Raw genomic sequence first — 17,816 nt, 5'->3', positions numbered from 1 at the left:
CAAGCTCTTGCTCTGGTTTGTCTAGCGTTGATACTGCCTATTTCCATGAGTGCCTGGTGCTTACAAAAATTGCTTACGATAAAAACTGGACCTGCAGTAGATCTGAATCAGGTTGAAGAGCCAGAAAAAGCAATCTGTGTATGCATGGTGGGACAATAGTGCAGTTGTCATCCAGGATGTTTAGATATGATCTGAAGCCTAAGTGAATGATTCATAGGAGTATGCCATGGGCAGTGACGTTCAGCTGTATTCATGACCTGTGAGCCATGAATCTCTCCTTGGCTGCTTTTGGACTTCATGTACATAAGTTCTTTGCTTGCATCCCATAGGAACTCTTCTGAGATGCAGATTTAGAGAGCAAACTCCTCTAAATTCATATATAAACTGAGACTTTGTCTAAATTAAAAATAAAGTCAGGGAAAACACATGAAAGGCGAAGAAATTAAAGCCTAGAAAACAGCAGTATTAAGAAAATTCATATTCTTTGCCTATATCCTAAACAGTTGGACTGAAAGCTTACGTACAGGGCAAAGCTAATAGGCAGCTAAGGAGGCTGTGAATTTACAGTGCAGTAACTATTTCACCCCAACTCCCTCCATGATCAATCTTTATCTAAAGTAACAAACTCCACTTTCTAAGACAATTTTAATGCACACCGCAGTGTGTTGTAAATTCACACTATAAATTACTGCATAGTAGCATCCCTTAGAGACAGGTCCTGATGACCAGAGATACAGAGTTGGTCCTAAATGTCATCATGTTTAAAAGTGCTCACCATCAGGAATTTTCCTAAGTGGAGACTGGAGTAACATCAGCACTTAGGAACATGTTAACTTATGTTCCTAAAGATGCTGAGCACAGAAAACATTTAAAATTTCAGAATAATTCATCCATCCAACAATGCACCTGTCGTCTGTAGTGCCTTGAAACAAAATGTCGTGATGGAATCACCAGGCAGTAATCACATGGTATTCTTGAAAAGAAGAAAAGGAGTGAGATTCAAATGGTACCTTTCTATTGAAAAGATCACAGACTCACAGAATGGTTGAGGTTGGAAGGGACCTCTGGAGATCATCTAGTCCAACCCCCCTGCTCAAGCAGCATCACCTAGAGCACATTGCACAGGATCGCGTCCAGGCAGGTTTTGAATATCTCCAGAGAAGGAGACTCCACAACCTCTCGGGGCAACCTGTTGCAGGGCTCTGTCACCCTCACAGTGAAAAAGTATTTCCTCGTGTTCAGATGGAACTGTCTGTGTTTCAGTTTGTGCCCGTTGCCTCGCGTCCTGTCGCTGGGCACCACTGAAAAGAGTCTGGCCCCATCCTCTCGACACCCTCCCTTCAGATACTTGTACATATTGATAAGATGCCCTCTCAGCCTTCTCTTCTCCAGGCTGAACAGGCCCAGCTCTCTCAGCCTTTCCTCACAAGAGAGATGCTCCAGTCTCCTAATCACCTTTGTAGCCCTTCGCTGCACTTGCTCCAGTAGTGCCACATCCGTTTTGTACTGGGGAGCCCAGAACTGGACGCAGTACTCTAGATGCGTCCTCACCAGGGCTGAGGAGAGGGGGAGAATCACCTCCCTCAACCTGCTGGCAACACTCTTCCTAATGCACCCCAGGATCCCATTGGCCTTCACGGCCACAAGGCCACATTGCTGCCTCATGCTTAACTTGGTGTCCACCAGCACTCCCAGGTCCTTCTCAGCAGAGCTGCTTTCCAGCAGGTCAACCCCCAACCTGTACTGGTGCATGGGGTTATTCCTCCCTAGGTGCAGGACCCTGCACTTGCCTTTGTTGAACTTCAGGAGGTTCCTCTCCGCCCACCTCTCCAGCCTGTCCAGGTCTCTCTGAATGGCAGCACAGCCCTCTGGCGTATCGGCCACTCCTCCCAGTTTGGTGTCGTCAGCAAACTTGCTGAGGGTGCACTCTGTCCCTTCATGCAGGTCATTGATGAAGAAGTTGAACAGGGCTGGACCCAGGACTGACCCCTTGGGGGACACCGCTAGCTACAGGCCTCCAACTAGACTCTGCACCGCTGATCACAACCCTCTGAGCTCTGCCATTCAGCCAGTTCTCAGTCCACCCCACTGTCCACTCATCTAGCCCACACTTCCTGAGCTTGCCTTGACTGTCAATACCAGATTCTTATGCATATGTACCCTGGAGCGCATGGACACTAGCAGTGCCAAATTTAGGACGAGCTGGACATTGCTGTACATATGCAAACCCAAATTCACCAGGTCTGCAGTGAACATGGTGTAAAATCAATCCATGCATGCACACGGACTGTTTGTTCAGGGTTTCAGGACACGCTGCTCTAGTTGATGTTCTAACTGGGCTGCAAATGTGAAAAAATCCCAGACAGACATCCATTGTCCTAAAATTCCACTGCAGCAGAATTGTAGGGTAGAAAAAAAGGACATTGCAAGGAAAATACATTAGATGTGAGCATAAAGATAATCTCTACTGAGGAATAAAAAAAAGAAGGCCATTTAGAGAATTTCAGGATCTTAACTCATTAGCCTCTTCTACTGGAGCTGAAAGATCCATTTCTGTAAACCAAATTTGTCTTGAGCTCATCAGTCCTAAAGAGACTTTGCTTTCCTTTTATTTATTTATATTTATTATAATTGCTGCCAGACATCATGCTGTCTAGGTAGAGCAATGCTTGCAGTGTACATACATTTTAAGTATTGCATTGAGGTGTGGGGTTTTTTTTTCCTTCCCTGTAGTCAGAAGCTTTTGTGTAAAGTTGGTGTTGAGATTACTAAGAGTCTGTATTCTTTGCATATGTTTTCAGGACAAAGACTTCTGTATCATCGTTGTGCCACATCTTGCACCAGAGTTCCATCTGATCCAGAGTTTCGTTCGAGTTGTCCCTTTCTCTACTTCCACATTTAATCATGAGCTTTACGTATTCCACCGTGCTGGACTGCTCAAGTGAGTCATGTGCCTTGTGACAACAAATATTCTCTGAAGTACTTTTATGGAATATACTGGCATCATACAACCTAGCACCAGATGGGTATTCCTTCATTACCTTAGAACAAGCTGGTATGGCTGCGTGGTACAGCGTGACGTCTTGCAAAAATGATAGCTTGAGTCCCAAAAGCAATATAGCTGAATAGCACAGGACTGTTCCTAGAGTAATTAGGAACAGAGCTTCCGTATTTCCGCCCCAAACCTCAATCTGTGGCTTTTATTTGCATTAATCAGCAGAGTGCTTATGGATGTAGGGATGGATGTTGTAAGAATCTTGTGATATTCAAGAAGACAGTAGATTTCACCTAAATTAACCCCAAGTTTTCCATATTCCCCTCCTTAATTCTTTATGGTGCTGTGATCTGTTCCTTCTATTTATGTTAACTACAAGAAAAAGGGCCTGTGTCTTTAGTCTCTAACTGTCCGATGATTAGGGAGTAATGAGATGCTCATGCTCTGTAAGGAGGATGCTAATAGCGACTTTGGCAGTTAGTGGGGACTTGCTTGGTTTCTGCCCCTGCCCTGGCATTTTTTCAGCGAAGGTGGTGGTGGTATTTTTAAAAACTTTTTGTTTTTTTTCCCCATTTTTTGTCGGTTTGTGGAGTTTCTTCCTTTCCATTTTTGGCAGCTTGTTTGGGATTCTTCCTTTTTCTTATTTTTTTCTTTATTCTCTCAATTTTTCCATGGTTGGGGAGGGGTCAGATTTCTTTGCATGTTTGTTTGGGTTTTTTTATTTATTTAACTAGGGGAGTTTTGATGGGATTTTCTTTGGGGATTTTTTTTCAGAGTTTTCTTTTCCTTTCTTTTCCCTCAGCAGTTCTCGATGGGTTTATTTATTTAATTAATTTACAGTTTTGAGGGGGGTATTTACTTAGAGAGGGGTTTTTTTTAGTTTTGTTTTGTGTTTTTGATGTTTTTGAGGGAGGGAGATTTCAGCAAGTTCTCTTCTTTTCCCCTATTTTCCCCCCAGCAGTTGTTTGTGGGGTTCGTTTGTCTCTGTGTTTATTCATTTATTTATTAGGATAGGGGTTACCCTTTAGGCAAGGGGATTTTTGTGAGGTTTTGAAAGGTTTTTTGTTTGTTTTTTTTCCAGCAGTTTTCTTTAACTAGTAGTTATTTGTGGGGTTATTTATTTATTTATTTATTGTGGAGTTTCATTTACTCTTTTGGGGGGGGGCTGAGGGTTTTTTGTTGTTTTGCATTTTTTTTTGGCAGCTTCTCCCCCCACCAGCAGTTGTTGGAGGAGTTTATTCCCAATTTTATTTATTTATTTTAAGGTTTCTCAGCTGCACTTTTTGCTAATTCTCCTTCAGTAGCTGTGTGGCTTGTTAATTTATTCTGGATTCGGTTTTGTTCCGGGTTTTGTTTTCCCGAAGTTCAGGTTGCTGCTTTTAGTTGCTTCTGGAAGTTTCCAGGAGCTTCTGCAGCTTCTGTTAGCTGTTTTTTGATTAGTGGGTTCTCGATTAAAAACGTGCGTAGTCTTTGGCGGCCTCGTGGCACGGAGCTACGGGCTGGCCGTCTCCAGCGGGGACACCCCCAAGCTGCTCGGGGGACCACGGCAGAGGCACACCACCAACCTCCACGGTCGGCATGGCAGGGGGACCTGGGGAGCCCGTTGCTGCTGGACGGGATGGGGACAGACTGCGCAGCGTCGGGGAGGAAGAAGAGCAGATAAGAGGGTCGTCACGGGCACCTTGCCGAGGCAGGAGCCCAAGCTCCCAGCTGCAAGGAAGCCAAAACGGCTGGAGGCTACCACTGAATGAGTGATGGCTGGAGGCTCCCAAGATGAAGGAGGCTGGAAGCCTGTGGCTGCTGGCAGTGGGAGGAAGGCTCCTTCTCCACCTTCAGGGTACAGTGCCGTAAAATAACCAGTGAAGGGGAACAAGCTCCATTAAAAGAGGTTTCGGAGCCAGCTGGACCTGACCTGCGCATTAGCACCAAGAGGAGGTGTCAGGTGACAGGGGTTGGAGATTCCCTTCTGCAGGGGTGGAGACACCCATCCGCTGTCCCAGTGTGCTGTCACTGGAGGTTTGCTGCTGGTCTGGTGTTGTGGAGAGACTGCTGAAGCTAGTCCTGCCCTCAGGGCACCCGTTGTTGTCCATCCATATGGGCACCAAAGACACTGCCGAGTGAGACCTGGTACAAATAAAGAGGGACTACAGCACTCTGGAAGCAAAGGTGTAAGATACGGGCATGCGGATGGCATTCCCATCAATCCTAAGGTGAAGGGGAAAAGCTGAGTAGGAGCAGTTATATCCTGAGAGTTTCCAGCTGGCTACATGGGTGGTGTCACAGGCAGTGCTTTGGCTTTTATGACCATAGGTCCCTTTTAGAGGAATGAGGACTTTTAGCGAGACATGAGATTCACTCGACAAAGTGGGATTAGAGCAACTTTGCTAACAGGCTTGCCATCCTGGTGAGGAGGCCTTCAAACGAGGTACATTGTGGATGGGGATAACAGCATGCAGTTAAGAGAGGGAACAGAAGCTGGGGCGGTAAGTTCACGGAGCAGGATGATGGGAGCGAGAAAGTCCTTTGGAAGAAGAAAAAATTGAAAGGGGGCCCACCTCAAGTGCTTGTGCACGAATGCACACAGCCTGTGAAGCAGTCAGGAGGAGCTAGAGCTCTGTGTGCAGACGCAGAGCTGAGACATGGTGGGACACCGTATGTCAGGAGATTCTGACCGGATATAAAGAAGAAAGTTTTCCTGAAGAGAGTAATTAAGCACTGGAACAGGTTGCCCAGAGAGGCTGTGAGAGCTCCATTCTTAGGGTTTTCATAGAATAATTCAGGTTGGAAGGGGCTTGAGGAGGTCTCTAGTCCCACCTCCCCTTGCTCAAAGCAGAGTCAGGTAGGAGATCACGACCAGATTGCTCAGGGCTTTATCCAGTCAGGTCTTGAAAAGCTCCGAGGATATTTTCAAGCAGCTTGGTCTAAATTCAGTGTTAGTCTTGCTTTGGGCAGGAGAGTGGACTAGATGACCTTCCAAGTCCCTTCCAAGCTGAATTAAGGAAAATGCTGTAAAAAAAACAGTGGAGGTCTTACAGCAAGAGCTCTGAATCCAACCCCTGCCCCCATCCCTTATGTTGTCAGTGGAGAGATACAAATGTTTTTAGAGGGAAATTCAGAAAATCTGAATTAATCTCTTGTTCTGAATCTTCTCTGGGGTAGTCTGCCTCTCTTCATTCAGTATATTGGGAGCTTAGAGGGTTAGATGCCTGAAGTCAGGTATTGTGAATGCTCCCCAAATTTTCCATAGCTCCTGTCGTTGCAGACCACCTGGGTTACAAGCTCCGTCTCTGCCTTTCTTCCTTACTGCGTCATTCCATCTTCATCAAAGGGCATTTATCTTTGAGGGAATGCGTTTCTGGAACATACAGAACACACCTTTAACCTCACTGTTGAGTATCTATTTTATCACCTTATTGATCTCTGTTTTTTTCTGATGAGTCATGTATTTCATATTTTTCAAATTTTGCGATACTCTGACATTTCTGTTGTCTGAAATACTGGTTAACTGGGACACAGAACCTCTCTTGGCATGATTTCTGTTATGTGGTACAAGCTTTCCAATGCTCTGTTTATATAACAAGGCTATACTTGCCCAAACACCAAGCTTAAATTGTGGTAGAGTTAGAGATTTTCCTTTTGTTTGTCTTATTAATGTAGCTAAATGTTGAATGGTTGCAGAGAAATACTTCTATTTTAATTGCATACTTAATCACCTTTGTTATGCAAATAACTCACGCAGGAACTGGACAGCTACTCTTGGACCTATGCAGAAGCTTTTTTCCACGTGATGAAGTTGGGCTTCTACGTATTATGTAAGAATCCACTTCCTTCTTCCAGCTGGCCACTGGAGTAATTCCTGTTAATCTCAGTCACAGCTGTTCAGTAATCCGGCACTAGGGTTGGTAGTCATAGTTGTTTTGCTATTTTGGTCAAAATTAAACTTATTATCAAGGTTTTTTAAAGACCTTACAATTTTGATTAAATTGTGCATATTCCAAGGGATACCAGCCTTTCCATGAAACCAGAATAAGGCCATTAGTGTCTTTTTCCAACCCCCCTGCAGCTGTGTGAGAAAGTAGGAAAAAATAGCCTGTGAATGAGGTTCAGGATCAGAAAAGCTATGGAAGAAACTAGTTGAAGCGTTTTGGAAGTTTCTGAAGAACAGAAAACTCAGTGCACAACAGCAAATACTCCCTTAGATAAAAGCAAAATATGAAAAAGTAAAAGATCAATGTACTGTAGTTGCACTAGGAGCTTTCAAAAGGCACGTGAATGAAAAGAAAGTCACAGAAAATGGATTAAAAGTAAAACAGGGATGAGAAGGTGGGAATGTAGAGACACGAAAGGGCAAAATCAGAAGAGGCATAGGCACAAAATGAGATACTGATTAGCAAAGGTTGTAAAAGGAATAAGAAAAAGTATTAAGTACACAAAAAGCAAGAGTGCTGCAAATGGAAGTGTAGGTCTGCTACTTAACGGTGAAGGAGAACAAATAACGACTGACAAGGCAAAGGCTGAAATGCTTAATGGATACTTTCCTTCAATTTTCACCAAAAAACATAATAATAATAATGATAGTGTCCTGGCTTCTGAGCAGTCAAAGGAATTGGACATTTAGAATGAGTTAATCATTGCTGGAAGAGAAATGAGCATGCACAGACCTTGGATAATCCCTCCTAGTCTTTCTTACTCACGGTGGATCTTGTTGTTTTAATTTTTTTAAAGCAGTTTCCATTTTTGCATGTTCTGTTTTCCTTATGCTAAAAATTACAGTTCATTATCGGTATGATTGCCTTCTCTTGTATATGTCGCGGAGTGGGGGGAAAAAACTCAGATGCTGGGCTCAGTGGAGTGGCAGGAAGACAGCGTGCTCATGGGTTGCAGAACCTAACCAGATTGCTGGTCCTGCTGACTGCTCCATCATCTTCAACCGCTTGTTTGACCTTTCAATCAACTGTCTGTGGAAATGTGTGAAAAGCAGAAATTGAGCTGAAGCTCACTCAGAAATTCAGGGTTAGTTTGTAACTTGGATGTTAACTACAAGGTTTGTTACGCAATTTAGGAATCAAATGTCTGCTTCTGAGCCCTCAATCAAATTGAAAATGTTCAATTAAGTTTTAAGCTATGAAATTTCTCATATCATTTTGTATTTTGTAGCTGTATTTTTTAAGTTATTAGATCTAATTTTTATTAAAACCATATTTCACAAAATCAACGTGGATGTGACTTAACAGGCTGAACAGGCACATAGAAGTTTAAATTGAAAACAAGAACAGGATTGGAAACTACTACATGAATTCCAAGTTTTTGTTAACTGGGGATAAATGATCTTATTTCTTGGAAATTAAGTTATAATTGAGTTCCTTGAACAGCAGCACTCTATAAGCCTTAATTATTTCAGCCTTGCTTAACCAGGAAAGATTGATGTCTGTAAGAGACAACAAGAGCAAGTTCCTCAGCTGCTGTAAAATGTCACAGCTACAGTTAATGGAGAAGAGCTATGATAAATTGCACCAAGTGAAGATCTCCTCAGTCATGGGCTAGAGTTGATGGGCTTAGTCCTGTGTATTCTTTGGGTCAGCTATGGCCTGCCTGTGGGGCGAGCTCATGTACTTCTGTAAGATGTGTTAGCTTCGATAAGACTCTCGTCATCTCCTTCCTGTAGAAATAATTGGAGTCCCCAAAATCAAGTACTGTTGAGCTTTGAAGTTATAAAGCTGTCATGCCTTCTCAGTTTACACTTCTCTAAACATCTGAGTTTCTATATATAGGCTCTTGTTTACTTAGCTATTGCGTATTTCACCACCACCACCTTTTTCCAGATTATTGAAATAGGACCAAGTCCCAGCGATTGGCTGAAACTCAGCTTTCTTCTTTGCAATCCTGATAGCACAGGCACCTATGGATGATTTCTTACAATCTCAGACACAAAACTTTGCATCTTTTTTGAGTTGAGCTTGCTGCCCAAAATCTGTATGCTTGTTATCATCTATGGAACGGGCTATCATGTTTTCTCTGCCTTGGAGCCATCGGTCAAGGGCAATCAGACTGCATCTTTCCAGCCAACAAGTCATGTATCTCCTGTGTAGAAATACTTGCCACAGATGAATCATAAGGAGTCTCTGTATCCCCTACTGAATTCATGAGAAGATTCATTCCACCCAAATAATGTGTTGCTTCATTTCACAAATTTGTTTTCCTTCTCCTCCAGAGGAAGTGTCTTTAAAGTCTCAGCAAAGAGAAAAACACTAGTTGCCTGTTTATTTAACCTTTTAGAAATGCATTTGGTAAATTTGTCAGAGTAGTGATAATTTTTTCTTTAATAATTACTGGGGTGCTGGGATGTTTTATAGCTGAGTGGGTGAACTAGGTCAGCACCAGAATGTTCCTGTATGTAGTTGCCGTGTTGCTGGTTGTATATACTGCACAGACGTTTTAATACCATGTCACTGTTCTGTGGTTATTAATTGGCAGTCTAATGTTTATCAGAGCCTCTTTTAGTCAAAGTAAGTTTATTCTCATATATTTCTGTTAGAAGAATCAAGGCCTAGCACAACAGTTAGTTGTTTGTTTTTGTTGGAGAAATTTCTGTACTGCATTGATGTTCCTTCCATCCCGTTGTACAACATCCTAGTATGGCAGTTGTCTCTGCTTATTGGTTTTCTTTTTCCTCTCTCTCCTTTTTTTCTTATTTTTCTACATCTCTTCTCCCTCTTTTCCCCATGTGTGTCATTGTGCAGGTATGGACTCTATTTTAGGAGATTTTTTGCTTCCTTTCTCTGCTGGCTCACTCTTGGTCACATGGCGACTACGTGATACCTGTGGTTAAGGCTATGGCTAGCCTTTGCTTTGGGCTGAGTGCTTGGCAGCAGTTAGAGCAACGTGCTTGAGGAGTTTTAAGGAGATGAAGTGTGATCTTTTATGTAATTATGCAATAACTTAACATATGCATTTGAAACGATTGACATACATCACTCAATTTCAACTCTGGAAAGATGCGCGCTCGGTGCTTGTGGAAGGCCCATCCTCACAGGCGTGGGAATTTGATTTGTTGCACAGCTAACTTTTCCTCTTTTTTCTTTCTCTTTTTTTTCTTATAGGTCATTTAATGTAAGAAGAGCAACAACTAATGATATACTTGGTGTTGAAATGCTCATTAAAACTCTTAGCTTGAATGAAAGTATATTAAATGACTTAAAGATGTTTACTCTGGCTCGCAAGGATCCAGTGAGTATTTGTTGCAAATATATTTACGATAACAGAATGGGTAAATACTGGTAAAAACACCCAGTATTTATTCTGTTGTTCTAAACTAATACACTATATAATACATAGGTATTCAGCCAACAGTTGGTAGTTTGAATTCAGCCTGACTTGATAGTTCTTCTTACCTGTGGTCTATATCAACTACCTCAACTACCACTTTAACTGTGATTGTGTGGTGAAATACAGAGTTATGATTAAATAGTGAGATATGTAACGTAATGAAATAGGAAGTGTGCCTATATTCTTTTTGCCTTGCAGGATGGGACCCCAGTGCAGGCGTTCGTAGCAGAAGCTTTGGATCAAATAGTTGGCATTTCTGTCATTAAAGATGAAATGGTAACTTGTATTTATATTTTCCCGGTTTGCTATGTTTGCGTTGTATGAACACTGTAGCACCTAGACAGCCCTCACGACCAAAGGCTGCATTCCATGCTTGTCGCTGTACATGTATGTAACAGAAAATATACATAGCAAAAAATACTGCTTCTATAAATTTACAGTCTGCATAGTCAGTAAAGAGAGAAGAACAATTATTTCCCTTCTCATAGGTGATGATTGGATACACGGGTGAAAAAATCATCCTCTCATTTGCAAGAAGCCACTGATGAGTTTTGAATCTATACCTCCTGCGCCTCTTTTTGGTTCTCTGTGACAAAGCCATTCTGCCTCTAAATATGTTGCTGCAGTCACCTATTTTGCTGCCCAATTTCCAAAGTCAATAACTGTTTTTCCATGGCATACTGCAAAGGGTAGCAGCTGTCCTTCTAAATTTACTTTATTAATTTTTTACTGACAGTGGCTTCTGAGCAGCATGAATCACACACAGTTAACTTCAGAAAATCTTATTCTTTATTGCGGTACAAAAAAGAAGACAGTTATCCATTATTCATGAGAAAGTAAGCATTTGTTAAGGCTTTTATTTGTTTTGTGGCATTCTTCTGATATTGAAAAGACAGATTTTAGATCTTTCAACACCTGTGGTGCTCAGTTTTTAAAATAAAGAGTAGTCACTCCTGTTTTCAAAGTCACTCCTGTTTTCAAAGACAGTTCTTAATTATATCAAGAGCATTGAGTTAAGAGGTTACAGCAATTTCTATGGAGTGTATATATGTGCAGAAATCTCAACTTTTACCACTTTGACAGGGAAAACTTGTTGGAATGATTTCTTGCACAGCTCTTCTCTGTAAAATTCCCATCTTTCACTTTCAGTGCTGTGAGAGGGCGACCTAGGTTTCCCTGTCTTGAACAGCAAAACAGAGAATTGGGCTTCGTTTTGTTTTTTTCCAATAATGCCCATTAAATTGTATCAGACATTCTTGTGATGGGGTCAGATATGCATTCTCTGTAAATAAATGGGGGCAATTTACAAAAATAGATTTTGGTACAATGAGAAGATTGTCAAGAGAGATGTGTTCGGTCAGTATGTTTTGACTGAGAATAACTCAAAGGCCTTCATATTGAACACTTCATATAAGTGTTCAAATTTAGTTACTAAATGGATAAAAAGCAACTTGTAGGCTCTTTGTTAGTCTTGCAAAAGTAGCTGTTTCATCACTGCTGAGATTTCCAAATTCTTATTTTCCAGGATATTGAGTATATTCATTCACATTACAACATTGAAGATTTTATGCATTTTTATCACCACCAGCGAGAGGAACACGGACATCTTTATCACTTTGTGTTAAATCCCATATTTCATCACTATACCAAACACTTTCTAAAGGAGATTCTTCGCTTGGCCCACAAGTCTTCTCTTTACTACCCTGTTTATCCACAGTATGTGGAAGGCAAGGTAAGAAGGAAGTGATTTGTATTTTATTTATTAAATATTGTCACTGTTGCTCACTTTGTTGTTTTTTTTGCTTCTATGACTATTTATCAGTCTTGCATGTAAAGTAGTGCATGTAAATCCAGACTAATCACATACCTTCAGGCACATGTTTGAAGTGTACTTGGCCTTGGCTTATTACATAGTCTGTGAAGAGAGAGAAGCTCTTCCTAAGGTGGTTCCTTCTGAGCTGAATCATGCTTTAAAAATGCCTGTTTTTCAATTGAATTTAGAGGGATACGAGGGCAACTGAGCTCTAAATGTAGTTAGATGTCTTAAGTTGCACACATTGGTATGTTGCCCTGGGAGCAGCACAGTAGAGGAGTAATTTGTTTGCTATTTTCTCACTTATCTCTGGGAGAAGTAGATCTGCTTTTTACCCACATAGGTCCTCATACTGCTGCTGCTTTGTGCATTGCTTCAGCCCCCTACGTAAATGTGTTGTAGTAACGATAGTCAAGTTTCTGCCTTTCCTCCATTCCCAAAATAGCTGTTCCAGGAGGAAGTAGCAAGCATCCAGTATTCCCAGTCCTGCCTAAGTAGGACCCTGTGTCTGAGCTGTAACCTCTAATCTGGGTTTGGCTCCATCTCTTGGATGGATATAAAAAGTGGATATAAAAACTCTTCAAAAGTGATTTAGGTATTTCAGTGTGTGTTTCTTCCAAAGTCAGTGAGACCTGGTCACCTCACTCCCATTGAAAATGAGACTTGTGCTTCTGCAAGTGCCACTGAAGAACCGTAAGAACTTAGTGCTGTGTGACAGAACGTACGTTTTGGGGAAGCACATAATTTGTGTAAGTTTAAAAAAAAAAAAAAGTTTCTTTTGAAAATACTCCCATGTCTGTCTTGTCATCAGCCTTGTGTCAGGCAAGAAGAGAGGACATAAGGTAAAATTTTCAAACATGTCATCTCATTGATGTGTAGCCATCTAAAAGCTGGTATCTGGTCTCGCCTAATCGCCTAGGCTCCAGCGAGAATTAATAGAGAAAACATGGTGCCTCCAGAAGGCAGTTCATCCATCAATCGTAACTACATATCTTAGGATGGAAAGAATTGCCCTCTGGAGATACTCATCTCTTCTCTAACTCTGGGACATGTCTGCATGGCTAGCTAGACTAAGCGCCTTGCTTTTAGATGGTACTGAGATTAATTATATCCTCAGTAACTTACGTGTTTTTGAAAATGTCACCTTTTTGTAATATAGGAATTTTGACAGGTTAGACATACGCACATTTTCAGAAGGATGTTTTTTCCTGCTTTGCCAGTGTGCGCTTTTGTGGAGTTTTAATAAGTGTTCTTTTGAGAAACCAATGTCCTTGTGTGGCATTAGGTTCTCAGGTTCTTCAGAGGCACTTATAAAATTGCACTTTAATGGCAGTGGATGGAAGAGAAAAGTTAAATCTTACTAATGATTCCAGTTTGGTCTATTTTTAGGTTAAAGTGAGTTACTTCAAGTTACTTTAACTCATTGATGCTTTATAATAAGCAGTAAATGTGATATTTTACTCAGTTCTCAACATGGTAACATTAATAACATTAAGGGTTTTTTGATATTTGTGGGTGGAAAGGTACTTCAGTGTAATTTAGTTTGCATTAATGTTCATTCTCCATTTCCTGTAATTCTCTTATTTTTCCCTTTTCATGTCATAAGTTATGACAGAGCCAGTCATGCTGTAATAAATGGGATAAGGCTTCTTCTAATGATCCATGCTATTCACATTAACATTAGGGTTTTTGTTCACTTCAAGTTTATGCCAGTTTATTAACATTTATCACTTGGACAAAATTGACATTTTAGTCGGTTTAGAATTTCTATATAAATTCATAACCATTCTTTGCCAAACAAGCAAAGGTTAGCAGTAAGCAGATAACATAGCTTAATGAGGTCAAATCAAGCTGATTCATGATCACTATGGAGAAAAGTATCCTCCTGGGGAAAATACTTGTGCTGAAAAATCCCATAAACCAAACCACTTGTTTATCTGTCATTCCCACAGAGATAGTAATGTAATTACTCTCATAATTATCTTCATTAGTGTCAGGAATTATCTGCAATTCATTCCTCTGCTCTGAGTATGTTTGTTTATTTGCTGATTTTTCTCTCAGATTTAGCCAACAGAGCTAAGAATTTTGTATTTGCAAAGCCGCACAGCAGACATCTGTGATGCACTGTGCTGACATTCTCTCTGCTAAAATATAGATTGCTGTCTTTCAGTTTCAGAATCCCTGTGCCCATTCCCTGACATCTGCCCTTCATTACATGGTTCCCGTGCGACCAAGACGACAGATTGTCTATCCTCTGGAAGAGCTTGGCATAAACGCTCCATCAGAGCAGGTCTCCAAGGATCAGGTGGGTAACAGAAGCAGCAGCAGGCACGAGGCATAGTGCCAGCTAATGCAGCGTTTGGCAGATGGGATGGCATTACCATCTTAGTGTTGATAGGTTGCTTCTTAATTACACTGAACACGGTGTCCATACCCTTACAGTCCCAGCTTTGCTTCGGCGCTGCCATCACTTCTAAGCTTGAATTTCAAACCGAGCGTTACAAACAGCAGTCACTGAACTATAACATTTACCTACTAATACTTACATGTTAGCAATATTTTCCGTGAAATAACTTTCAAGCTCACAGTACATTTTAAATGTTTTGACTTACTATTTAGTCACTCTTCCTGGTAAGCTTATTGAGGTCTTCTGCTCTCCAGCTGAAAAATACTGTCATGCTTCTGACAACTGCTGTTGAAATTGCTTAAATAAATTTATTCATCAGTTCTGAAGCCAGATTTCTTTCATGCACAAGATGATACCTTCAAAAACACTTCAAAATGTCAGGAATGATTCAACATTAAAGGAAAAGATTCCTTTCACTACCAATCAGATCGTATTTATATAGCACTCTTGTAGTCCAGAGGTTCTAAACTGGAAGTCTCTTAAAATTTCATTTGTTAAATTTTATAGTGTCTTAAATTTTTAAATAACTAAAATTTGATGTAAAGATGGTTCCCTCACAGAAGTAACTAGTGAAGCTGAAATATTAGGAAAAATCCCATTAGTGATAGATACTCTCAGTATGTGGCTGTAATTTACTAAAGAAACATAATTAGGGAGCTTTATGTCTGTCTGCTAACTTCCAATTGGCTGAGATAGGCTCTCATATAATATTTTTAGTGCTGTCCCTTTCACAGTTAGTCAGTAATTTTTGGCATCCAAAACTCTTAATTAGGCAGCGATTGGCAAAGCAAAATCCAGAACATGGCTGAGGCAGTGAATTGAGTTTGGCACTATGGAGCAGACTTCCACTCAGCATTCACATCACTTCTCCTACCTTTCTCTGCTCTGCAGAATAAATTATCTAACCTTTTTCTTTAAGCTACTTCCTATTCTCTCTTTAAAATACACTGTTTCTGTCTCAGTAGAAGAGCTCATCTTAGCATTTTTGTCGGAGCCAGAAAATCATAGACCTTTTACCTCTGAGAGATTTGAAAAGCTGGTGTCTGCTCTGATCCCAGGTTCTTCCTGAGGATTTTTGAGAGTTGCAGATAGTGAGATAATTGTTTAAAACATCCCAAGGTTAGTGAATTCCTATTGAATAAAATGTCCAGGATTTTCAATAACATAGTTTTGCTGGGAAAAAAAAAAAAAAAAGGAGGCTAGTCACTCTATAAGGATCCATACATATGCATCAGCTTTAAATATCAATTTTTGACAGACTGTTCTATCAGAACTGACATCTGGGGTTGATCCCTAAGTGGTAACTCGAGCATAAAGCTAGTCCACTACTGCTGTGCTTTTTTGTGGCATACCAAGAATTTGAAACCACGCAAAGCTAAATTGACTCTTCTGTTGAGTGAATGAAATGACCTTTGGCCACCATAGTTTGGGAAAGCTTTATAATTTAAGAGGTGACCAACCATGGGGGACTGAGCATGCTAGTGAGAGTAAGGAGCTAAAACTGCTTTCTCATCTGGGATGTTTCATGAACTCTGCTAGGGGCCAGGTGTAAGGCATTTGCTCTCTCCCTACTCTGGTATTTCAGAAAGGGAGGATTGATCTCCATCAATAATCCTGCTCTTCCCTGCAAAATCCTGCAGCTAAATTACAAATAAAGTATGGGATGCATTTTATAAAATTAATAAAATCAACTGTTAGTAGATACAAATTGATTATACTTTTACATTACTGTAGCAATCAAAACGCCTGCTCAGACACTCGGTAAACAGAATGACACGATCCCTGTTGCAAAGAGCAAAAAGTCCCACTAAAGAGTTAGATGTGTTACCTCCACAAAATGGAAAGGTTGAGACTCGTCACCTTTAAAAATACTGTGAGACAAGGTGATGCACATATAGTCTTAGAAGAAAGATGCTAGCAGGCCAGAAAGTGAAGCAAAAGAGAAATGGAAAAGGAATGTCAGAAGGAAGGCATGGAGAAGAGAGAGAGAAAAATGAAAGGCAGGAGAAGATTCTGGAGTAGGATGTAGTGGGAAGCTGTTTGAGGCAAGCACTGGGTTAGGAGTAAGGAGAAAATGTCCACTATTATCTTTGTATTACGGTGGTTTTAAAAAAGATATTCCTCAAGCTGTTGCATCGATAGGGGCACGATCTTGCCAGGTCTTAAAACCTTGGGGCAGGCAGCGATTCCAAGTAGTTGGGACAGCTCCTGGGTTGTCTTTGTCACACTTCTCTGTTCTGGCTCACCAAGCTTGTTTTCAGTGAGGGAGCTTTGAAAAAGAACTTGGAGGTCTGATTATCCTTGTAGTTCATATTCTAGGTAGTCCTGCAATGATGGAAGTTGTTTTTCAGATAAATTACAACACAAGGGTTGTAAATACAAGTCGCTTTTGGAAATGTAAAATTTTCATTCGGCTGCCCATCCTAATTAATTGCTTGAGTATCTCTCTCTTATGATGGAGATAATCGTAATGAAATTTTTGCTTTGATACCCACAAGATGCCCCTTGATATCCACCCATCAACATCTGCTTCTCATCTCCTGCTTTTGCAGCTTTCTGCTTTTCTCTTACTCCAGCCTCTTTTGAGCTCTCTCTCTCTCCTTTTCTTGTTGCAAAATTTATTCTTTACCAGTAACAGCTTGGGTCTCAGCAGCTCAGCCATTTGGTGTCTAAGCACAGCTCTTGATTTGTGCATACGTATCTCTGTAGGCCATTAGTAGCTTAGTGTCTTAGAGAGAGTGCACAGTGGGAGCCCTGGGGCTCAATCAATTTGTATACCTCTTTAATATGTTCCAGCCCGCTTGTGAGCATGAAGAGATTCACTCATAAATATTGACCTACTACAGATAACTCAGGCAGGACCCGCAAGGACTCTCTTCCCCATTTCCTTTCTTCAAAGCTGGAAGCTACAGCACTAATCTAAATCAGAAAAGCTTTGCCCTCAGCTAATTCCCACACTTTGCCAGTCCAGATGGAACTCAGTTGTGCTGAAGACAGTTTTCCTGCAGGTCTGGACCAGTTGTGTCACAGACAGATGAGCACCAGAAGTTGCCTGTTTAAGTCTGTGATAATTTGTTTTCTTTGTCCTTCTGTCAGATCTCTCTATTCTACCTCCGTGTCTGGAAAAAGAAAAAAAAAGGTGACCCCCCCCCCCTTCTGCCATGGATTCCTGGCCTGCTCTCTCCTGCTTCCAGCAGACTGAATGAGCTCCATTTCATGGTATCTAAGAAAGCATGGGTCCATCTTTCTGTAGTCTCTTTGTGGAGAGCTAGATG

General features: G+C 41.1%; 1 protein-coding gene across 1 annotated transcript in view; it reads left to right on the top strand.

The window, feature by feature from the left end:
• The window catches only part of CFAP61 (cilia and flagella associated protein 61), a 140,856-nt gene that overhangs the window by 49,390 nt on the left and 73,650 nt on the right, over positions 1–17,816 (top strand). Inside the window, exons 12-16 of the mRNA XM_067293896.1 lie at positions 2,802–2,941; positions 10,096–10,222; positions 10,520–10,597; positions 11,847–12,053; positions 14,305–14,439. Of these exons, the coding sequence (XP_067149997.1) occupies positions 2,802–2,941; positions 10,096–10,222; positions 10,520–10,597; positions 11,847–12,053; positions 14,305–14,439 (687 nt within the window). The remainder of the gene's footprint in view (positions 1–2,801; positions 2,942–10,095; positions 10,223–10,519; positions 10,598–11,846; positions 12,054–14,304; positions 14,440–17,816) is intronic.

The sequence above is a fragment of the Apteryx mantelli genome, chromosome 3, assembly GCF_036417845.1.
Source record: "Apteryx mantelli isolate bAptMan1 chromosome 3, bAptMan1.hap1, whole genome shotgun sequence".
Taxonomy (NCBI): Eukaryota; Metazoa; Chordata; class Aves; order Apterygiformes; family Apterygidae; genus Apteryx; species Apteryx mantelli.
The sequence above is the reverse complement of the archived record's forward strand: the minus strand, read 5'-3'. Positions and strand labels throughout refer to the sequence as shown.